The sequence below is a fragment of the Notothenia rossii genome, assembly GCF_949606895.1.
Source record: "Notothenia rossii genome assembly, chromosome: 10".
Taxonomy (NCBI): domain Eukaryota; kingdom Metazoa; phylum Chordata; class Actinopteri; order Perciformes; family Nototheniidae; genus Notothenia; species Notothenia rossii.
Window position 1 is genome coordinate 26,870,623 of NC_136908.1, and position 23,547 is coordinate 26,894,169.

Genomic DNA, 23,547 nt, shown 5'->3' on the forward strand with positions numbered 1-23,547 from the left:
AAGCTAACAGCGACAGTTAGCTTTAGCCGACGACAACTAGCAACTGACTGGCAATTCGACACACAGCACCGGTATGAATATTTACCCTGTCACCGGCTGAATCCGTCGTCCCGGTTGGTAAAATTGAATATCCTGGAGTTGTTCTTCTTTATCAAACAGATATAAGGGGTTCACTGCCCCGGCGTCCTCCTCGGTATTGGCGAGTACCCGGTCTGAAATCTGCACTTACACCGCCCTCTTGCTCACTAATGTAAAGCTAGCGAGAATATGAAATCACGGCATCCGGAATACCCTGTCAAAATAAAAGCACAAGTCTGTCCTATTGAATTTTCATGATCTTTGAAAGTCAAGAAAATAAACCAAAACATTAATAAAAACAAGAAGAGAAGAGTATGCTCAGAAGAAAAAAAATGTGTATAACATAGAAATAAAAATAGGCAGGCATAAGAGCATTAAAACATGTTGAAGATAATAATCAAAAGGAGAGTTGACATCCCTTTGGTAAGTAATCCCATAGTTTTGGTGCATAATTAAAAAGAAAAGTTGAGCTGCTGACAAAGAATAAGTGATGTTGGGCCTTGTCAAAGCCTTGTAAATATGTGAAATATCCACTCATTTTAGGTACTTCCATTATAAACTGGCCTACTTCATGCTTCTACTCGCCTCAACTTTGAATGTTTATGTTTGTTTTTTATTCAATCACATTTTTCTTATTAAGATTTTACATAAAAAATATATCGTAAACTTGTAAACATATTTAAAACAAACTAAATGCATGTATTATTGAAATGAGGCTATGTTTATTTGAATGTCAACCCTCCTTAACAGTAATTATTCCTTCTTATTTAATTATTTTAGAGTCCTTAAAAATGTAATTAATATATACATATTTGATGTCATCCAATTCTATACCACTTGATAAATCAAACTAATCATTTGCATTTCAATCTGTTAGTACACTAAAAATAATATACAAAAGTACATATTGATATACACATGTTTGAAAGGTCCATTCTGCACAAAATCCTGATTTACAGATAGTACTTCTGAAAATGCCTTTATTTTGAAGACCTGAATACATTTGTCCATGCAGGGATTTTACTAGTGTAGGCTATTTGTATTGCTACGTTCGCTAAGTATTTTGTATTGCTTCAAAAGTAAATGCAGATCAATACTATCAATTTATCAGGGAAGGTTGTGGTATTTTCGGTATTTGCCTGTTTAATTGTGTCTAACTTGACCATGCTGTTGCTACCTCCTCTACCTCCGAGGGAAATCCGTCAGGAAATACCAACTATAGAAAACAACGTCACTTCCGGGAAACTTTTTCTCATCTATTTACGTCATGAATGATGTTAAATAACTGCGTGTATTTGTTGTTGTATCCTGTCCTATCGATATATGTTATATAAGATGTATCTTATTACAAATTATGAAATTATTAATTAATAGCTCAGTGAAAGCCTACTGATAATGATGGACATACACACTCCATACTGTAGATGTCTCCAGAATACACACTAAACTTTATACAACAGCTCCATAGAAGTACCATAGAAGAAAATAACCAGGAAGTGATAGCATTTAGATTTAGCATGAAGAATTAGCACAGCTTTCCTGGGAGAAGTTGATGGAGCTGCCTGCAACAAACAGGTCTGATTACCATTGTTATACTCAGAGGTGGGAGAAGTACTCTCAGATCTTGTTCTTAAGTAAAAGTAGAAGTATTCTTGTGTAGGAATACTCTGTTACAAGTAATAGTCTTGCAATCAAAATGTTACTCAAATAAAAGTACAAAAGTATTAGCATCAAAATATACTTAAAGTAGCCTACCAACAGTAAAAGTACTCATTCATTGTGCAGATTGGTCCTTTTCAGAATAATATATATGATGTGTTTTATAATGATTGATAATTAAAGTGTTCTCAAAGCTGGTAAAGGTGCAGCTAGTTTGAATGACTTTGTATACTGCAGGGTAGCTTGTGAATTTACTCCAGGTGGAACTAAAGTCTGATTCAAGAGTTATAATATCACACGTCATTATCAACATCTGCATAGTAACTACACGTATTCAATACATGTAGTAAGTTAAAGTACACACTTTACCTCTGAATTGTAGTGGGGCAGAAGTACAACGTACAACAAGATGGAAATACTCAAGTATCTCTATAGGCTACTCTACTTAAGTACAGTACTTGAGTAAATGTAATTAGTTACATCCCACCTCTGCTTATAGTTACCATAATAAGCAGTATTTTGTTGGTGGTGCGGCAACAATATTACGTGTTTTTCCCCTTTTCAACATAAAATAACTCCCAGCAGATGTGACTCGTGAGTGACTGTTGGATGTTGCTCTTGTGTTGCAGTAGAATGGAAAAGGTGATCAGCTGCTTCATGAAGAGGCCAGACGCTGTGGCACGGCTCATCTGTTTCCCCTGGGCGGGTGGAGGCTCCATACACTACGCCCGCTGGGGGAACGTCCTCCACAGCTCCATAGAAGGTACCCTGCTGGCTGAACTTTGCCCTGCTTATCTCTACTGTTTGCACTATATTCACGACTAATCAGATGCTTGTTGATGTTGGCAGTGTAGTCTTTAATGTACAGTCAAATATAATTGGTTAAACAAAAGGTAATGTAAAAAAAGGGAATGGGACTTGAACTTTAAAAGGATATCCTTGTACTGTGATAACACATTGTACTTTTTACTGAACAGTGCTTCGTACAAGGCATACAGTTTCTTTAATTATTATTATTGATATATTTGTTTATATTATTATAATTTTTAACCTCAGAAAACACATTGATGGAGAACACTCTTTTTTTTAATGGTGTCTTGGTATATACAACCAATAAAGACACAGCTAAAAGGAAAAAGCAATATAAGAAGAATACATGGATATATTTTTGTAATAAAAAAGAAAAGAAAATTAGAAAGCAATGAAAGTTATCAGTAGGTTGAGCAAAAAAGCAATGCAACTGTCTCAGCAGTATTAATGAGACCATTCTAAGTCTTTTTGATGTTTATTCCAAGTATACAGTATTGGGCCCAGTAACAAAAAGTACATATTCCTACATGTTTGCACCATGTAGGAGCCATATGTTAAAATGTATATTTGAATATTATAAACCTTTGTTATTAGTGCTATCATATCATTTATTTGAACCAGCCGTGTGAAATTGACGGCATAGACGACCGCAGCTGTACGTGATTACGAGACGTTATAGCCAACGGCAGCTGCTGGTGATTGGGGTGTGAGAAGGAGAAAGAAGCACCGAGCAACATAGTTTTTTGAACTGAGAGAATATGTATTTGTATTTGATGCTTTTTTGTGTAAGTAAAAAACAAACTATCCTGAGACGTATTTTGTCCGAGTCAAGTTTATTTGCTATCTGTTAGCCGAATTTTGGATTACTGGAATTACATTTGTCAAAAAACTACGCTCTGGAGAAGCCGAGCTATGAAGGAGGGATTCCAGTGACAGCGTCGCATGACGATAAAGGTGAAGATAAAGACTGCTCTTCCACACACGGAGATGGGCACATTAAGTGGGACATCCGAGGAACAAAGACGGTGAAGTGGCCTGTTGTTATGTTAATGTTTGAAGACGGATGGGAGATCGCTACTCTCCGACAGAAGAGGCAGTCTGAATGGATCAGCTGATTTCAACTACCAGCTGATTACCTTTTTCTTTTCGTTTGTAAAATACATTTAACTAAGTTGTTCTTTAAGAAAGACAGTGCAACAAAGACATTTTCTATAAAAACGAAGCGTTTATTGTTGGACACCTTTAATTGAGTTTAAGCACTGAAGTAAGTTTAATTTGAAAGAGCCATGGAAGAACTAACCGAGAGGAGCCACAAGAGGGAGCCAAAGCCCACGGAAAAGGCCAAAGAGGAGAGGCTCCACAGGCTAAATGGATTAAGGAGAGCGAAGGTGGGCCAGCTCACCAAGAAGGTTAATGAGCTGAAACGTCTTAAAGAAAATGATAGCAATGTGGATAAAGTGGAAGAAGAAATTCTGAATGATTTTGCTAAATTATATGGAGAGCTTAATGACATTAACAAGGAGTACGTAACTCTCTTACCTGAAGAGGAGGCGTCTGAAGACCAGCAACACTGGTTTAATCCCAAGTCAGCAAACATTGAACAGTTTGTACGCATAACTGAAAAATGGATTAAAGGAGTACGCGAAGGCACAAAAGAGGACCGTGAAGAGGAAGCCTGCTCGTCTGAAGTAGATGATATCAGGCCTGAAGACAGCGCCTCCAGAGCCAGTAACCATACAGTGGCTTCGTCTACCGTTTCTTCTGCGCGCAGGAGGGCGGAGGCTGAAAAGGCAGTACTACTAGCTCGAGCAGCATCCTTAAAGAAGAAGCGGGCTCTTGAGGAAGAAGAAGCCTCTCTAATACAGCAGCAAGCAAAGCAGCTCCAGCAGCTCAAAGAGAACAATTAGAGTTGGAGGCAGCTGTAGCTGAATGTGATGCAAAGTTAAAGGTGCTTGACGGGTATGAAGACCAGCAGGATGGTATGAGCAGCTACCTCAAATGCAGCCAACATCATGGCAAGTCAGAGACATCTGGCACCGGATTCAGAACTGCTTCAAAACAAGCTAAATATGGTGAGAAACTTGCCTCAGCACACCTACTAAAAGGAACTGTCAAACCACGCCCAACAGAGTCAAGCATGTGGATGGACACGCAGGATGGAGCTTCTGATGCAGCACACGGACCGGGCCCCAGAGAAGGCCACTGTAGAGGGGAGGAGAGTAACAGCTACGATGTGATGCAGCGTCAAAGTCAGATTACTGAGATGCTAGTAAGGCAGCATAACCTGTCTTATCTTCCTAAACGAGACTTGCCTGTGTTCAAGGGAGACTCGCTCACCTACAAATCCTTTATAAGAGCCTTCAACCATGTCATCGACAGCAAGGCAGAGAGCAGCAGCGATAAAGTGTACTACTTGGAACAGTTCACCGGAGGGGAACCTCAAGAGCTTGTCCGCAGTTGTGAGCACATGGCGCCACAGAGAGGCTACAAGGAAGCCAGGGCTCTACTCCAGAAACATTATGGTGATTAACTTAAAATTGCTACCGCCTATACGGATAAAGCTCTAAAGTGGCCACAGATCAGATCTGAAGACGGAAAAGCTCTGATTACCTATGCCCTTTTCCTGATTACGTGCCGTAATGCCATGGAGGACATAGAGTATATGGACGAAATGAACAACCCAACTAACATTAGAGTCGTCGCCTCAAAGCTCCCATACAAAGTGAAAGAAAGATGGAAGAGTGCTGCTTTCGAGGTTTAAGAGAAAAAGGGACGAAGAGCAAGGTTTACAGACCTAGTGACCTATATATACAGACAATCACACATAGCTAACGACCCCCTCTTTGGAAGCATGCATGATACCAGGACAAATACGGAGGGAAAAGTCAAAGCTATGGCCACGGACTCTAAAGCTTGGAAGTCAGGCTGGCAAAGGGGAAGCAGTTTTGCCACAGCTGTCGCTCCAATGAGTGAAGAGAAAACTCCGCCCTCAAACTTAAAGTACAGCCCCTCAGCCGCAAAGCCTGTCAATGCTTTTCAAAAACCCTTTTTGTTCTGCCATAGAGACAACACACTCGATTCCTGCAGAATCATCAAAGAGCAACAACCGAAAGACAGGATTGAGTTTCTGAAAGCTAAAGGCCTCTGTTTTGGATGTCTTACACAGGGACACCTTAGCAGAAACTGCAATAAATGGATGACCTGTCAAGTCTGCTCCCTAAGACACCCAGGAATATTGCATGTTGAGAAGGACAGTGCTACATTTAGAAAGCCAGATGAGAACATCTCAAATGGTCTCGTGTCACTGACGCAGGAAACATGTGGATACACCGGGGCCGGAGAATGTGTACTGGCTATAGTACCGGTTAAAGTAAAGTCCAGTAAAAGTAAGAAGGTTGTGGAGACGTACGCCTTCATGGAAACAGGAAGTATGGTGACTTTCTGCACTGACTCACTGAAGACACAGCTGAACGTTCGAGGCAAGGAAACTACGATCCTACTCCGAACTATGGGTCAGGAGAAGCCTGTCGTCTGAAAGTTGAGTTTTATCCAAAGTGAGAACTGGATACAAGGCCCACGTTTCCTGTGGAGAAATAAAAGTGAGTGGCCAGAAAGACCAGATCTGTCAAGCCATGTTCTGGAAGATGACGATGAGGTAAAGAAGGCACCTGCAGTCTGTCTTACAATAATAGACGAAGGAGTTGCCACAGTGAGCAAGCTCATTGATCATTATTCAAAATGGTGTAAGCTGAAGAGAGCAGTGGGATGGTTTCTCCGGATTAAAGATCTGTTGCTGCAACTCAGTGGAAAAAGGAAAGAGTTCCAAGCCGCCTGTATTAAGTCAGAAGACAACCCTGCAAATCAAGAAACCTTTCTTAATCAGCAGATGAAGAAATACAGAGCCACACTGAACAAGAATCTGCTCACCGTGGAACATTTGGAGTTAGCCGAAAAAGCGCTTGTTCGCTTCAGCCAAAGGCAGGCATATCCGGAGGAGATCAAAGCTTTGGAGAAAGGACAGACACATGTCAAGACGAGAAGTCCACTCAGCAGATTGGATCCTGTTCTGGAAGACGGCGTACTTAGAGTAGGTGGACGGCTAAACAACTCTGCTATGCCAGAGGAGGCTAAGCGCCCCCTCATCCTCTCTAAGAACCAACGTGTCGCTACTCTCCTTTTGCAACACATCCACAGAGAAGTTGGACATGGAGGCAGGAATCATACACTCTCAAAGTTAAGGCAGAAGTACTGGATTCCAAAGGCTAATGCAGCAGTAAGATGGATCATAACTGATTGTACAGTGTGCAGGAGACTACATGCCAAGGCTGGTCAGCAGAAAATGGCCGACCTGCCCAAAGATCGTGTATTGCCAGATGAACCCCCCTTTACCAACGTCGGAGTAAACTACTTCGGACCCTTTGAAATTAAGCGGGGACGCAGCTTGGTGAAACGGTATGGCGTGATCTTCACTTGTCTGGCAATCAGAGCAGTGCATATCGAGGTGGCTTACTCCCTTGATACCGATTCTTACATCAATGCTCTGCGCCGCTTTATCAGCAGAAGAGGACAGGTGGCGGTGATACGATCTGATAACGGCACCAATTTTGTTGGAGCAGAAAGAGAGCTACGTGAAGCCAATGAAGAGCTGAATCGGTCCAAAATACACAATGCAATGTTACAAAAAGGAGTCAAGTGGATCTTCAATCCCCCAGGTGCTTCCCACCACGGAGGAGTGTGGGAAAGACAAATACGCACTGTTAGGAAAATTCTTAATTCAGTGCTCAAACAGCAAGCCATGGATGATGAGGGCCTTCAGACCGTGCTATGTGAGGTGGAGTCCATTATCAATGATCGCCCCATCACAAAGATTTCTGATGACCCCAATGACCTTGAGGCACTCACACCAAACCACTTGTTACTCAAGTCTAAATCAAGTGTGCCCCCAGGGGTGTTCAGGAAGGAGGATGAGTATTCACGACGCAGATGGAAACAATCACAATATCTGGCTGACCTGTTCTGGTCAAGATGGACACGGGAATACCTACCTCTCCTACAAGGGCACCAGAAGTGGACCACACCAAGGAGAAACTTCCAGCCAGGAAACATCATCTTAATTGTGGACCACTCAGCCCCTCGTAATTCGTGGGTGATGGGAAGAGTCCTTAAGACCATGTCAGACGCCAAAGGCGCTGTACGCAGCGTCAGTGTGAAGACCAAGACCAGTGTCTTAGTGAGACCGATCACGAAGCTCTGTCTGCTTCTCGAAGCAGTGTGATATAATTTATTTGAACCAGCCGGGTGAAATTGATGGCATAGACGACCGCAGCTGTACGTGATTACGAGACGTTCTAGCCAACGGCAGCTGCTGGTGATTGGGGTGTGAGAAGGAGAAAGAAGCACCGAGCAACATCGTTTTTTGAACTGAGAGAATATGTGTTTGTATTTGATACTTTTTTGTGTAAGTAAAAAACAAACTATCCTGAGACGTATTTTGTCCGAGTCAAGCTTATTTGCTATCTGTGAGCCGAATTTTGGATTACTGGAATTACACACCAGATAGGATGGAGGGTTTTAAAAAAAGCTTCATAAATAAATAAGAACAAATGCAGAACCCTCCAATGAAATGTTCGAACTATTTGTTTTATCACCCTCAGTGTTGTCTGTCAGACTTCCCGGCAGAGAGAGCCGATCCAGAGAGCTGTTCCATCAGAGCCTGCAGCAGGTTGTGGACGAGGTCGTTGCTGCGCTGGTACCGCTGCTGAGAGAGAAGCCCTTCGCTCTGTTTGGACACAGGTATGTCACCAATACAGGATTTATAAGTTATATCACAACTTGTTTTCTCTTAACATTGTCACTATCCTGATCTGTTTTCAGTTTTGGTGCCTTCACCAGTTTTGCTGTGGCAGAAGCTTTGAAGAGAGTGCATAACCTGGAACCTGTGCACATCTTCCTGTCTGGTGCCTCTGCACCTTACGTAAGTAATACATTTAAATGTATTAATCCAGGATTATCCACTTAGTATCACTAACTTTGTTAATATAAGGAGGCAAAACTTTGAAGACGCCATGAAGTCATTAAGGACAGGTGAGTAAAACTTAAAGGATATTTAGGGCCCAAACCATCTGGCTCTTAGGATATTATATATATATATATATATATATATACACACATACACATACACACACACAGTGGGGCAAAAAAGTATTTAGTCAGCCACCAATTGTGCAAGTTCTCCCACTTAAAGAGTTGAGAGAGGCCTGTAATTTTCATCCTAGGTACACTTCAGCTATGAGAGACAGAATGGGGGGAAAGAATCCAGGAACTCACATTGTAGGATTTTTAATGAATTAATTAGTAAATTCCTCGGTAAAATAAATATTTGGTCACCTACAAACAAACAAGATTTCTGGCTCTCACAGACCTGTAACTTCTTCTTTAAGAGCCTCCTCTGTCCTCCACTTGTTAACTGTATTAATGGCACCTGTTTGAACTCGTTATCAGTATAAAAGACACCTGTCCACAACCTCAAACAGTCACACTCCAAACTCCACTATGGCCAAGACCAAAGAGCTGTCAAAGGACACCAGAAACAAAATTGTAGACCTGCACCAGGCTGGGAAGACTGAATCTGCAATAGGTAAGCAGCTTGGTGTGAATAAATCAACTGTGGGAGCAATTATTAGAAAATGGAAGACATACAAGACCACTGATAATCTCCCTCGATCTGGGGCTCCACGCAATATCTCACCCCGTGGGTTCAAAATGATCACAAGAACGGTGAGCAAAAATCCCAGAACCACACGGGGGGACCTAGTCAATGACCTGCAGAGAGCTGGGACCAAAGTAACAAAGGCTACCATCAGTAACACACTACGCCGCCAGGGACTCAAATCCTGCAGTGCCAGACGTGTCCCCCTGCTTAAGCCAGTACATGACCAGGCCCGTCTGAAGTTTGCTAGAGAGCCTTAGATGATCCAGAAGAGGATTGAGAGAATGTTATATGGTCAGATGAAACCAAAATAGAACTTTTTGGTAAAAACTCAACGAGACGTGTTTGGAGGAGAAAGAATGCTGAGTTGCATCCAAAGAACACCATACCTACTGTGAAACATGGGGGTGGAAACATCATGCTTTGGGGCTGTTTATCTGCAAAGGGACCAGGACGACTGATCCTTGTAAAGGAAAGAATGAATGGGGCCATGTATCGTGAGATTTTGAGTGACAACCTCCTTCCATCAGCAAGGGCATTGAAGATGAAACGTGGCTGGGTCTTTCAGCATGACAATGATCCCAAACACACCGCCCGGGCAACGAAGGAGTGGCTTCGTAAGAAGCATTTCAAGGTCCTGGAGTGGCCTATCCAGTCTCCCGATCTCAACCCCATAGAAAATCTTTGGAGGGAGTTGAAAGTCCGTGTTGCCCAGCGACAGCCCCAAAACATCACTGCTCTAGAGGAGATCTGCATGGAGTAATGGGCCAAGATACCATCAACAGTGTGTGAAAACCTTGTGAAGACTTACAGAAAATGTTTGACCTCTGTCATTGCCAACAAAGGGTATATAACAAAATATTGAGATGAACTTTTGTTATTGACCAAAATGTTCCACCATAATTTGCAATTAAATTCTTTAAAAATCAGACAATGTGATTTTCTGGATTTTTGTTTTTCTCATTTTGTCTCTCATAGTTGAGGTATACCTAGGATGAAAATTACAGGCCTCATGTTTTTAAGTGGGAGAACTTGCACAATTGGTGGCTGACTAAATACTTTTTTCCCCCCACTGTATGTGTGTATATATATATATATATATATATATATATATATATATGTGTGTGTGTGTGTGTGTATATATGTATGTGTGTGTGTATATATATATATATATGTGTGTGTGTATATATATATATGTATGTTAGAAGATACCTTTTTGGTGTTGCTGTTGAACCATTCATATGTTGTTTTTAAGTCAGAGACGCGTATCAAAGCCCCAAAGAGAAGCGACCTATCAGATGAGGATTTCCTGCAGTGGATAATTTCGATCGGAGGAACTCCTCCTGAGCTGCTGGCCAACCCGGAGGTTCTGAAGCTCTTCCTCCCTGCGCTGAAGGCCGACCTGCATGTTGTGGAGAACTACAGGTGGGGCACATCTTTATTACTGATCTCTTCTCAACCATTCATTTTGAGGCGAGAGATTAAAGGCTAAGCACTTTTGTTCATGCTCTGAAATTCCTAGAGTTTGGGTTGACAGTTCTTTCAGTCTTCTACCCATCCATCCATCCATCTTCTCCCGCTTATCAGTGGTCGGGTCGCGGGGTTAGCAGTTCCAGCAGAGAGCCCCAAACTTTCTTTTCCAGGGGTCAGGGAAAAGAAAGAAAGTTCTTTCAGTCTAGCATCCAAAATACATATTTAAGTGTCCGTACCTCATTTGCATAATTCAACATAACTTCCTGATATTTTAAAATACTAAGGGAGTCGTACCAAACAGGGGAAGTTTCATTGTCATGTTTTAGTTAAACACATGTTACACTATTCACCTGCATTGTCTGCTAAATATATGAAATGTAGCATATCTTTAGGAGTGTTTGCACTCTGAGCCAGAAATCTCCAGTTAAAGAGCAACTTCCAGGTTAAAGACACCTGTGAATAAATGTGTAGGAAAATGATGAATACACTAGATTTTCTAAAGAATATACAGAAATATACACTAGTGACATCCGGCGGCGTTTTTGTAAGAAATGTTCACTTCCGCATTGGCAAAAGCCTCCCGCGTGTGACGTAACATGGGGGAAACAAGGGGGAGAGCGGCCGGTGTAACGTAATAATAAACATGGATCCCAATGCTAGTTTCGACACAGAAGACACGGAACAAGTTGAACATGAATATTTGAATGCATATGACGGACCACAACCTTATAATTATGAGCCTGCTAGGCGTCCAAGAGACCAGGAGCAGCCAAGGATTAGAAGAAATAACGGCCATCGGAGAGAAATTGAGCTGTGGTGTGAGGAGAACCAGTGGAGAACTGGGCAGCTATCTTGGTGAGTGACCGGCGTTAGCTACAGAATGTTAGCTAACGTCACATCAAAACATTGTGAAGTTAGCTATCATATATCAGGCTCTAACTAAAGTAGCATTGATAATATAGTAACGTTACTGGCAGGACTGTTGATACTGATCCTTAACAGAAACTAATGCGCAAGTGTCAGCCGTATCTCGCGTTACCTAATGCAACTCCACTGTGCTGTGTACCGGAGGGGAGACGCGAGATACGGCTGATACTTGACTATCTGGCGGAGAAAGGTTGTGGAGTGTCCGTTGATATGCCATTGTAAATGGCTTGATGGAAAGCAGGTGTGTAGTCGGGGAGGGTGCACAGCTGATTGCAGCAGGTGAGTGGAGGTTGAGCCGGGAGCCAGGAGTGACAGCCACCACGCCCACACAAACAACACAGACAGGGGGAAACAAACACAAAGGAGACGGCTGGAGCAGTACAGCCACCACAGTGTTACCTAATGCAACTCTGAGAGTGAGAGTGAGCGAGTGAGAGAGTGAGAGACGTAATATGCCGCGTTTGACGTATGACCTTAAAAAAAAGCCTTTTTTAAGAGCAGAGCTAAAAATTGCCCCTTTCCCTCTGAATTCCTGCCCTTATGTCTTTCTAGTTTTATTGCGATCCTATCTACGTTCTGTCGTTTTACAGAGGCCTTGTGCATACAGTTCATAACTGATTTATATAACATTTTATTTCTTAAAACAAAGGTTTTCTTTTATGGCTGTTGACGTTATCTCTCTCTGCGATATTAACAACCCCCAACCCCCTTTGAATTCTAATATGTTAAAAAAAATTAACAATTTTGGCTTCATCCAATGTTACATTTCTGTTTTCAAATGGAATGCAAATGAGAAGATAATTAATATAAGGCCAGATCCAAAGCTAATGCTCTTACTGGATGTCATCAATTGGGGAGGTTTAATCGAGATATAAGAAATACTTTTCAGAGATCAGATCCAGATGCAGAATGAATGTGTGTAATATGTGTTGTTGCTATTTCTCCTGCAGGTGCAACAAGCCAGAACATCCATTCCTCTCCTGCCCTCTCACCTGTTTTGATGGAAAGGATGACATTCCTCACGACTTACAAGGTCATTCCTCTCACATCCTGCAGAAATGCTTTATCACACACTCAATATATATATACGATATACTATACCATATTATATAAAGGAAGCAAGAACATTTCTGGATGCTCAGGGTCAGAAGAAATGGAACATTTGGTTTCAGGAATGCATTCTAGCTATAAAATGTAGCAGATTTTTTAGGTTATCTGCATCGGAATATTGAAATATTACTGATTTAATTCTCACATGTACAGAACAAGAGTCTTAAAATCACACATAAACCTATTTTATGGTCTACTTGACAAGCTTCTGTCTGACGAGCATACATTTGGGATGTGATATTTTCTGTTTATTTGTTATTTACCTTCTATTATGCCTACTCTTTATGTTTTGTTATTGTGCCTTTTAATCTGAACAGCTTCTGAAGATGCAAATTAAAGCTAGAATTTGATATGGACACTTTTGTGGTTTATAACTATGCACTATCCTTTTTGAATAGAATAAATACACTTCATCTTCATTAACAATAGCCTGCAGTGACACTAAAGCTAATATTGTTTGCATGCATATTAGACAATAAGCAAACAAATGTCATGCTGTAATTGCATTGCAGTGCTGTAACTGCTGATTGTAAATGTACTTGTTTCTAGGTTCATTATGTCATTAATTATATTTATGAATGTTATCTACAGCGTGGAAAAGCATCACTTCAGGAGATTTCACCATCAGGATGCTGGATGGATCCCATTTCTACCTGAAGGATTCTGGGAATGAAAAGATCATTTTAGACTACGTCACAAAGCAGGTGGAAACATCGGAAATGGACTATTTATAATTAAATCTGTGTAAATCTTTTTTTTATTAAATAATTGTATAAAAAAATATTTCTGGATGCATATGAGAAGTGTAATATTGTGTGGTAAATATTAAAGAGTGATTCATTAAAATGTAATTGTAAAGTGTTTTACTAATATTGTTAATGTATGGGTGAGAGTCGCGTATTTAAAAAAAAAAAAATCTTAATTGCACGTATTAGGGTTAGTTCTAGTTATCAGTTGGATTTAAATATGCCAGATTTAGCTCAAAAAGCTTTTTTTATCAACAGTTATAATACAAACAAGAGAAGAGCAGCCCATGTTTAGCTTTTTTTATTGATAAATGAATTAATCAATGATTATTTATTTATCAAATCAGCTGTGGATACATTTTTGACAAATTATTTCACATATACACAATGTTACTGACTATACAAATATTTGTATTTGTTCAATCTATAGTTAAAATGCATTCAATTCAAAGTAGTCAGTACAAGTGTTCTGTGCTGGAGGAATATATAATATACAGTATTTGTCAGTTTGTTTAGGCACAGATGTGTGAATAAATATAATATGTCTTTATCATACATGTGACATTTTTACAATGGTGTTATTCAAGTTTAATATTCAACCTCAGGCACTGTTCTGTACGGAAGCCCTAAACGGCCATCTTCAAACATTTTATAAACCATGTTTTCCTGTAATAACAAATTCAATAAATTGTATTCCCAAGTTTGAAAGTTATTTATGTTAATTTCCCCCAAAAACAAATGTTTTCCCGAGATAATGAGATGTTGTGTAGTATTAAACGTATTTCTTACGTTCTCGAGAAAGTTATTATCTCGATATCTTTAGCAAATTATCCTATTTTGATAAAACAATTTTTTTTATTTCCAGATAATGACATGAATAACTTGTGAGAGAACAATGACATTAATTCATGATTGTAGAGAAAACGAAGGAAATACAATTTTTGAACCATGGCCGTTTAGGACTTCCGTAGGTCTGAGACAAATAGGAAAAAACACTACATTTTAAATTATAGAGCTGGAATTTCCTTCATATCCCTCTAATTAAATGATCCCTTTATAAACACACAATTTATAAATATCTATATTCTTAAAAAAAGGTTCCTACATCACATTCACAGATAAGATACTCTATTGGGACTGATTTACGAAGTGCTGGTGAATAACCACAGTGCATAGAGGGTCTGTGCTTTACAGGCAGTTTCCCTTTGCCCAGTGGACGGTGAAGTTAGAGCAACAGGAGGAGCTGGGTGGGAGGGGGGGCACAAAGGTTGTGGGACTGTGAATGTTTCGTATAAACACTCAGGAGTGAGATTAAGCATCTGGCCGGAAAAGAAAACATTCCCTAGTCAATATTTTGAGAGTAGACGGTGCAAAGTCTGAGTTCAGGTTCTGAGTCTCCTGGAGGCTGCTACATGGAGCCATCATAATAGTATGTTGGTGGGGGGGGGGGGGGCGTGGCTGGGGGTGGAGGCGTGAGAGGAACGTCGGCCTGCAGGAAGGAGTCGTCTGAGCGGGTGCTGATGCGCGGAGGGGCCAGACGGCGCAGGTCGCTGGGCCCCCGCGGCAGCCGGACCTGGGCCCGCTGCGAGGGGGCCACCCTGCTGCTGTCCAGCTCCGACTCCAACAACCAGGGGAGGCTCTGCACCGGGGCCAGGGGGTCCAGGTCTGGCATGAAGGCCGGGTTCTCTATCCCAGCTGCACCAGAGGGAGACACTGATTAGTGCTGACAGGGTTTGGGGGAGCTATACAATGGTGGAGAGAACATTTGCTCAACTGCTCTACTTTACTTGAGTATTTCATATTTTATTTTGTAAAACCTCTTGATACCTTTTATTGATTAGAAAGTATTTAAAAGACAGTGCTTGCCAACATTTTGGGCTTATGTGCAACTGTCTAGTTCGGCCCCTATCCTATTTAAAAGGAGTTAATGGTACTTTTACCAAAGAGGGATTTCCCTCAACAGTTTGAAGCCCACAAGAGGTTAACTTCTAAATAATGTGACAAAAGTCGCAAAGCTTATAAGACATTTAATTTTTTGGAAAACATTCATGCAGTGTAACTTTATTAATTCCTTCTTATCCAACTATTTAAAACTCTAAAATACCTAACTGTACAAGTATTTTAAACTAATCCAAACTTAGGCATCTACAACAGTAAAATATTTCCAGACTTGGAGATTTATTCAAATTCTATTATTGTCGTATATATTCAAATCGGGTATTTTCGCTTGAAAAACAATACTCTAAGTATTTTTTGCTAATAATACTTAAATACTTATATATATGCAGTATATATACGAATTTGACTGAATTTATTTTACATGTAATAGCTTATTTATAAAAAGTTGTATTGGTACTCTTAGTAGTTCTTCCATCACAGGTTAAAGATAAGTGAAATAGATAATGGGTTTATTTACCTCCTGCCCTGTAGGTGACCCTCATTGGGAATGAATGGCCTGAAGCTTCGTAGCCAGAGGCGTTGACTCCCTCTGAGAACTCAAAATCTAGAAAAAACATTAACAATAGTTTTTCAAAAAGAAGGTTTTCATTAAACACTTGGGCTTTGGCTTCAGGGCATATAACAAGTTCCTTTAAAATTAAAACAGAAACAAACCTTCATCACCAGAATAGTTGGTTTTACTTTTGTCCCTTGATTTTCCATTTGACATCTGCAGGAGGTAGAATAATCAGTTTATCTTTAAATAACAACTTGAAAATAAGTTACAAAATGTGAAACGTACATCAATAAAACGCACATTTGTACTGTTAGGGCTGGGTGTATTTGCATTTAGTGTACATTTTTGGAATACTTTAATAAATATAATCATGTTGTCCATTTGATTAATAACAGCAACAATACCTAGACCTTTTGGCAATTGCCTAAAATCCCATGTATGTAATGAAATGACCTTCTGCTGCTGGTCTTTCTTTGGGTGCTTGGATATCGCCTTTGGTGGAGCTACGCCCATCTTCGTGGACTTAAAGGACTCCAAACGGCTCCTCATGGTCCTCTGGAAGATCTCCTGCACCTCGTTCTCATCTTTGTTGATGTCGAAGTGACTACGGCTGTATCTGTGGCGTTGCTGCACGCCAGAAATTGAGAGAGAATATGAGAATACGATTTTTTGTGAAGGGATTTTACACAAAATAAGAAAACAAGTTCAGTTTACTTGACAATTTGATCATTCTCACTTTAAAAAATAACTGATCATGACAAACTCAGGCAGGGAATGTAGGAAAGTGGGTTATTATATGGCAAGTGGCATGAAGCCATTATGTTGCATTATGGGAAATGACGGCTACTCCATTCCTGGTGCTAGCAGTGACTTAAAATCTGGATATTTTGCCCTCTGCTCTGAAGCATTCATTTTGACCAATCTTCCTTTAAAAACAAAATATGTACTCTTGTGAGTCATAGAGCAATATGGAAGTGCAATACTTTATTGCTGTAGTATCCTTTTATTGTTGTGAATGCAGTGTATAGTAATGAGACTGAGTATGTCTACCTGCTTCCTGCCCTTGTACAGGTGCTGCTGCAGCAGGTGGTGAGTGTTGATGTCCTCTGACTCCCTCATACCGTTCATGGTCTGCTCGTGCATTTCCAGGCTTATCGATGGCACAGGGTCTCTTCTACAGCAGGAATAAAATATGTCAGTTGTTATCACACAAAAGTACAGCACTCATTAATGGTTCTCATCAAATCTGGTGGAGATTTGGATCTGCATGGTCTGTGCAAGATCATTCCTACGTGTATGGTTTGTTTCCAAGGGTGAGAACAGATGATGTGACTGCTTTTAGTCACCAGGGAGCAGTGTCTAAGCAGATATCATGTAAGTAGATATTCAATCCAAATCTTTTAATGCTAGTTTTCAATTTATAAATAATCTATATTTATTGAAACTGAATAAAACTAATGAAAGGAATTCAAGAGTTTTGTAATTAGGTTATTTCTGGTTGAACTTGTTGGTGTATTTATAGACTGCCTTCTCATGTGATTGATGCGTGAATCAGGCTAATTATTTGCTCACCTCATAGGAGACATTGCACCGTGATCGTCTGACGTGCCCGCTGTGATGTCAGGCATGACCTCTGAGAAGTCATCACCAAACTTCTTCTTGAAGTCGATGATGGCAGTTTCATTGCGGATAAACTCCAGAGAGCCTCGACGTTCACCCTGCAACATCGAGAGGAGAGAACTTAGATCATCACTAGAGCTTACGTCTGTTTTCTTTGACCCTTGTGCCTTACTACGGACATTTCTGGCTTTTTCATTTGGAATTTTCCAATCATTACGGCTGTGTTAATGCATATGGCATACATTTTTGCAATGTTGTAGATTATTTTTTCCCAAATCCTGGGAAGTTCAACCTCAGCTCCTATTAAAAGTCTGTCAGTGATGAACTGAAGACAAATACAGACACTCAGAACTCAGCCGCGGCGCCAGGATTTCAATTGTGGGTGGGCCAATCTAATTTCGGCTGGGCCTGTTCAAATGTTTTCTCGCGATTCTTGTTAATAATCTAATAAAAATAGGCTATGCCTAGAATGACATTCGTGTTTACGGAGAGCATAGTCGATGTGTTTCCAGTCCCTGTAACCATGGCGACTGAATGTATCTTCTCCGCCGGCCCCGCCTCTCTCTCTAAAATGCCGGCACATTTTACCAAACACACTGTCCTTGCTAATGCTATACTCTGTAGTGACACGTTATTGGACATAATTCACCTCTCGTATTGTGTTGCCACACGGACCCTTTAGTAGGGAACACCTGTAACTTCAGCTGCCATTCCTGCTAGCGCATCAAGCAGAGCAGTCATGTGTTAACCTCTCTGATATTAATGGCTAATAAAGATTGGAACTCCATTCTGAATACACAGCCTCCAACTCCCTTTTCACCGCACTACACTGGTGACCCTGACGTGTCCGAGAAAGTTTCTGGGAAATTAACGAGCATGGCTGAACGCGATGTGTTCGTAAAGCTGCCGGAATTCTGGGAGCACGCCGCGGAGGCATGGTTCGCACACGTGGAGGTGCACTTCACCTGCCGACAGGTCCGTGACGGGGACCTGAGATACTACCATGTGGTGGCAGCGCTGGGAAGCTCCGCGTCGTCCAGGTTGGTGGGATTTTTCGCAGCCCCCCCGCACCATGGCAAATATGAGGCGATTAAGGCCCTTCTCCTTAAGACATTTAGCTTATCCGCTAAGGAGAGGGCCCGCCAGTTACTTGACATTCAAGGACTAGGAGACAGCAAGCCATCTCAGCTGATGGAGAAAATGCTAAATCTGCTAGGGGGGGAGGACCCCCGGATTTTATTCATGGAGATTTTCCTGCGTCACTTACCTTCCCGGGTCCAGACGGCGCTAGCCAAGACACCTTTCACGGAGCCCCGTGCTTTGGCTGAGGAAGCGGAACGTTTTTTGCTGGCTACACAACAGCCAGGTGCAGAGACGTTAGCCGCGACGCTCAGCGGCCCATCTGCAGTCAAGAAAGCGTGGCAGAGGCCGGACACGGCTGTGTCGAGCCGGCGTGGAGACACCGGAGAGTGCGTTTACCATGCACGTTTCGGGTCAAGGGAGAAGAGATGCGTCGCTCCGTGCAGCTACAACAGTGGTCACCAACCTTTTTAAGCCCAAGATCACCGACCTCTGCCTAGGTGAAAGGCGAGATCTACCTATTGGAAAATTGAGTGGAAAAGACGGCCCAGACAATGCTTCCAATTTGAGGCCTTTTATATAGGCTAATTGCATCTGAATTACTGTTACAATGAAGGCTCCATAATCAGCTCACGGCATATAGGCAGGGGTAAAGTGCTATTGGGGGGCGGACCTCACCTCCTCAAGGGGGGTCTGGGGGGATGCTCCCCCGGGAAGATTTTTTTTTAAATATTGAAGTTCAAAGCATCAATCTGGTGCACTTTGAGAGCAACATGAAGAGATCTATGGATACCTCTCTCAGCACCCAGATGAAACAGAACTGTAAACAGATTTACTTTATCTTTATGGATATTTTACAAATCACATTAAACTGTATTCTTGTTTTACTGCCATATAGTAGGCTATGTCATACCTGTTTTTCATTTATTCTCTTATTGTTTGTATAACTATAATGATCATATGAAGGTGTGCCGCGGAAATAATCTTTTGAATAATTTGTGACAAAACTGTTCTAAACACTCAAGAGTCCTTTAGCTCACCTGAGCCCCTCAGTCTGACAGGAGAGGACTCTCTTCCAGCTTGTTGTGGAAACAGCTCCTTATGTCCGTTAGTGCAGCTAGCTAACCAGATGCTAACATCACGGTCCCCGCTAGCACCGGTCCCTCTCTCTCCCTCACTCCCTCTCTATCACACTAAATGCGCTATCGCCACAAACACACAGAGCCGAGTTTGAATGACACAAGCACACGTGTATTTCCATGCAACTCTCTGATTGGTCTGGTGTGTTGCCTCTGTTGCGTTCACTGAACACGGGAAATTACAGTCCTGCCGTCGTCTCTTGTGTCATGATGAGGTTCACGTAAAGCACGGTTAATGTGTTATATTATTGAGGTGTCTCAAATATACGTCAATCAAGTGGCACCTGCTAACGGGGTGGTGGTTACATCTAAAAACGTATTTTTCGAACATTATTATTTTAATTTTATTTTTCTTTCTTTTGTTACTTTTTTTTACGGTCAACGATCTACCCGCAGCATCGACTGGTTGGCGACCACTGAGCTACAAACACCCGGGAAATGGAGGGGCCGGCGCTCAGTAGTGGCCCTGAGCCCACGTGCAGGCTCCTCTTCGTTAGCGACAGCATTTCGGGGGGCCTGTTTCTTTGTGACACGGGGGCTCAACGGAGCGTGGTTCCAGCGTCGAGTGAAGACGTCGCCCATGGTGGGCACGGCCCGCGATTGACGACGGCTAACGGCGGTTCCATTCGCACGTACGGCGTGAGGCCTATGTATTTGTGCATCGGAGGACAGCGTTTCAGCTGGAATTTCGTAACAACGGACATTTCTTTTCCCCTCCTCGGAGCGGATTTTTTGTGTGCTCATGGACTCTTGGTGGACGTTAAGAATAGACGTTTGGTTGATGCCTTAACGTTTTCTTCCCTCGTGTGCACACTTGGCAGCGCAGCTATCGGGGGAAGACACGTTTCTCAGACTGTTGGCCGAGTTTCCGGACCTGTCGCTACCCACCTTCTCTGCGCTTACCACTAAGCATGGCGTGGAACACCACGTCACTACCGAGGGGTCTCCTGTCTACGCCAGGGCCCGGCGGTTGAACCCTTCTAAGATGGCGTTAGCGAGGGTAGAGTTCGCAACCATGGAGCGCCTGGGCATTGTCTGCCGCTCCGACAGTCCTTGGGCTTCCCCCCTGCACGTCGTCCCCAAGCCGAACGGCGGGTTCCGCCCGTGCGGGGATTACCGCCAACTCAACGACGGCACTACGCCTGACCGCTATCCGGTGCCGCACATTCAGGACTTTTCGGCGCAACTGGCCGGTACGGGGGTGTTTTCCAAGGTGGACCCGGTGCGTGGATACTACCAGGTGCCCATGCACCCCCTGGACATTCCCAAGACAGCAGTGATAACGCCTTTTGGACTTTTTGAGTTCCTAAGGATGCCTTTTGGACTCAAGAATGCCGCTCAGACGTTCCAGCGCCTGATGGATTCGGTGCTGCGGGACCTGCCGTTTGTGTTTGTCTACCTCGACGACAAATTGGTCGCCAGCGCTTCAGTACAGGAGCACCTGTCCCACCTCCGAGCCCTTTTCACGCGGCTCAACGAACATGGATTGATCATCAATCCTGCAAAGTGCCAGTTCGGGGTGTCTGACACCGATTTCCTGGGGCACCGCGTCACCAAGGGCGGTGCGACTCCTCTGCCAGCGAAGGTGGAGGCTGTTGCGGCTTTTCCTCGCCCGCTCACAGCACGGTCGCTCCGTGAGTTTCTGGGGATGGTGACCTTCTACCACCGTTTCATCGCCCGGGCCGCACACATCATGCGGCCGCTGTATTAAGCGTTGAAAGGCAAGACCCCCGTCCAGGCAATCGACCGGACAGCAGAGGCGGACGTCGCTTTTGCTGAGGTCAAGACTGCGTTGGCTCGGGCGGTTTTGCTGGCACACCCATCATCTACGGCTCCCCTCTCCATCACCACGGACGCGGCGGACTACGCGGTCGGCGCAGTGCACGAGCAGTGGGTGGAGGGCGCTTGGCAGCCGCTCGCCTTTTTCAGCCGCCAGCTGATGCTTAGGGAACGCAAGTACAGCGCCTTTGACCGGGAACTCCTCGGGCTTTATCTGGCCGTGCGGAACTTCCGTTTCATGCTGGAAGGCCGTGAATTTACGGCGTTTGTCGACCACAAGCCGCTCACCTTCGCCATGTCAAAAGTGGCGGAGCCTTGGTCGGCACGCCAGCAGCGGCAGCTCTCCTACATATCGGAGTTCACTACGGACGTTAAGCACGTGGCTGGCAAGTCGAACCTGGTTGCTGATTGCCTCTCCAGTTGGGCTAGGACTATGCTCGCATGGTCACGGATCCCGGCGTCCAGGCTCTGGAGGTGGAGGGCATGGGGCTGCGCTTGGAGGACGTGGTGTTCGGCGACGCGGGCATTACTCTCCTTTGTGACATCTCTACGGGCCTGGCGCGCCCTGTCGTCCCTGCCAGCTGGAGGCGTCCTGTTTTCGAGGCTGTGCACGGCCTGTCACACCCCAGCGTTAAACCTTCGGTACATTTGGTAGCGGCGAAGTTTGTTTGGAAAGGGCTGAAAAGGGATGTGAGGACTTGGGCCAGGGAGTGCGTGGCTTGTCAACGCGCTAAGGTGCATCGCCACACGAAGGCCCCGTTGGAGCGTTTCCTGGTGCCTGAGAGGAGGTTTGATCACGTCAACATTGACCTAGTTGGTCCATTGCCTTCCTCTCAGGGGTTTTCCTACCTCCTCACCATGGTGGACAGAACGACCCGTTGGCCGGAGGCGGTTCCGCTCGTTTCGACATCGGCCACAGACGTTGCCCGGGCCTTCATTGCAACGTGGGTGTGTCGTTTTGGCAACCCGTCGGACATTTCCTCAGACAGGGGCTCTCAGTTCACGTCCGAGCTCTGGAACGCTGTGGCAGGCGGTTTGGGGGTTAAGCTGCACAGGACTACCGCTTACCAGCCTCAGGCTAACGGCCTCTGCGAGCGCTTCCATCGCTCCATGAAGTCGTCCCTCAAGGCCGGCCTTACGGACGGCAACTGGGTCGACAAGCTGCCCTGGGTGATGCTGGGCCTGAGGACAGCACCTAAGGAGGATCTGCAATGTCTATGGTGTCTACGGTCAGCCGCTGAGGGTTCCGGGGGATTTCCTCCCAAATGCATGAACTCCCTGGTCTGCCACGGCCCAGCGAGTTTTTCTGCGAGACGCAGTGGAGGCTTTCGCTCCAGTCCCGACTGCTTAGCACGGTGCGCCGGGGTCTCAAGTTCCCGCGGAGCTACGCTCGGCTGGGCACGTTTTCATACGGCACGACGCACACAGAGGCCCCCTGCAGTCCCCTTACGACGGACCTTTCCGGGTTTTGGAACACGGTGACAAACACCTGGTGGTCGACATGGGCGGCAAGGCTGAGCAGATCTCGGTTGACCGGGTGAAGGCTGCTCACTTGGACGTGGACCGGCCAGTGGTGCTGGCTCGGCCGCCGAGCCGGGGCCGACCCCCGGCTTCGATTCCGGCAGCGAAGCGGGCACAACATTAAACACACTCGTCTCTCTGAGGCGGCACCTGCTGTGAGGATGATGAGTGTGGTGGTTCCGATGTCTGTTCTTGTTCGTCTGCGCGCGGCCGCGAGACGTTCTACGATGAGTTTGCTCCCGCGCTTCGACTATGAGTTTGGCCTGATTAAGTTAATTAATGTTGCTTTTAATTTTATTTATTTTTTAAAGGGCTCTTATTTTATTATTTAATTGTTAATTTTGATCAAAAATGTTGGAAACTATATTTTTGCCCAGTCATTTTTGATCAATGAATGGGTGGGCCCAGTGCCAAAGTGGGTGGGCCTAGGCCCAGTAGGCC

At 43.8% G+C, this 23,547-nt stretch overlaps 3 protein-coding genes across 10 annotated transcripts in view; 1 reads left to right on the plus strand and 2 right to left on the minus strand.

Annotated features, from left to right (window-relative positions):
• LOC307021718 (protein argonaute-3-like) overlaps nucleotides 1-258 on the minus strand; it is a 32,619-nt gene extending 32,361 nt beyond the window's left edge. For 3 of the 6 annotated variants that reach the window (XM_079654091.1, XM_079654090.1, XM_079654087.1), the window contains exon 1: nucleotides 86-256. The gene's annotated coding sequence lies outside the window, so the exon portion shown is untranslated. Of the gene's footprint in view, nucleotides 1-85 lie in introns of all 6 variants that reach the window. The other 3 variants (XM_079654089.1, XM_079654086.1, XM_079654088.1) reach the window with 2 other exon arrangements.
• Nucleotides 259-1,467: 1,209 nt separating this feature from the next.
• On the plus strand, nucleotides 1,468-13,701 carry olah (oleoyl-ACP hydrolase). 2 transcript variants are annotated; one of them, XM_079654096.1, is made up of 7 exons: nucleotides 1,468-1,653; nucleotides 2,370-2,500; nucleotides 8,202-8,340; nucleotides 8,422-8,521; nucleotides 10,512-10,681; nucleotides 12,607-12,689; nucleotides 13,358-13,701. In XM_079654096.1, exons 1-7 carry the CDS (start codon nucleotides 1,631-1,633, stop codon nucleotides 13,498-13,500), a joined length of 789 nt encoding a protein of 262 aa, XP_079510222.1. In that variant the 5' UTR covers nucleotides 1,468-1,630; the 3' UTR covers nucleotides 13,501-13,701. The 2 variants fall into 2 exon arrangements, with proteins under 2 accessions (XP_079510222.1, XP_079510221.1); XM_079654095.1 differs by having other exon boundaries at nucleotides 1,471-1,653; nucleotides 2,367-2,500.
• Nucleotides 13,702-13,894: 193 nt separating this feature from the next.
• The window catches only part of slc9a3.1 (solute carrier family 9 member A3, tandem duplicate 1), a 43,378-nt gene continuing 33,725 nt past the window's right edge, over nucleotides 13,895-23,547 (minus strand). Inside the window, exons 11-16 of one of the 2 annotated variants that reach the window (XM_079654093.1) lie at nucleotides 17,540-17,685; nucleotides 17,018-17,141; nucleotides 16,421-16,594; nucleotides 16,126-16,180; nucleotides 15,929-16,015; nucleotides 13,895-15,207 (exon numbers count right to left, since the gene is read on the minus strand). In XM_079654093.1, the coding sequence (XP_079510219.1) occupies nucleotides 14,921-15,207; nucleotides 15,929-16,015; nucleotides 16,126-16,180; nucleotides 16,421-16,594; nucleotides 17,018-17,141; nucleotides 17,540-17,685 (873 nt within the window). In that variant the 3' untranslated portion in view covers nucleotides 13,895-14,920. The remainder of the gene's footprint in view (nucleotides 15,208-15,928; nucleotides 16,016-16,125; nucleotides 16,181-16,420; nucleotides 16,595-17,017; nucleotides 17,142-17,539; nucleotides 17,686-23,547) is intronic. The other variant, XM_079654092.1, reaches the window with a different exon arrangement.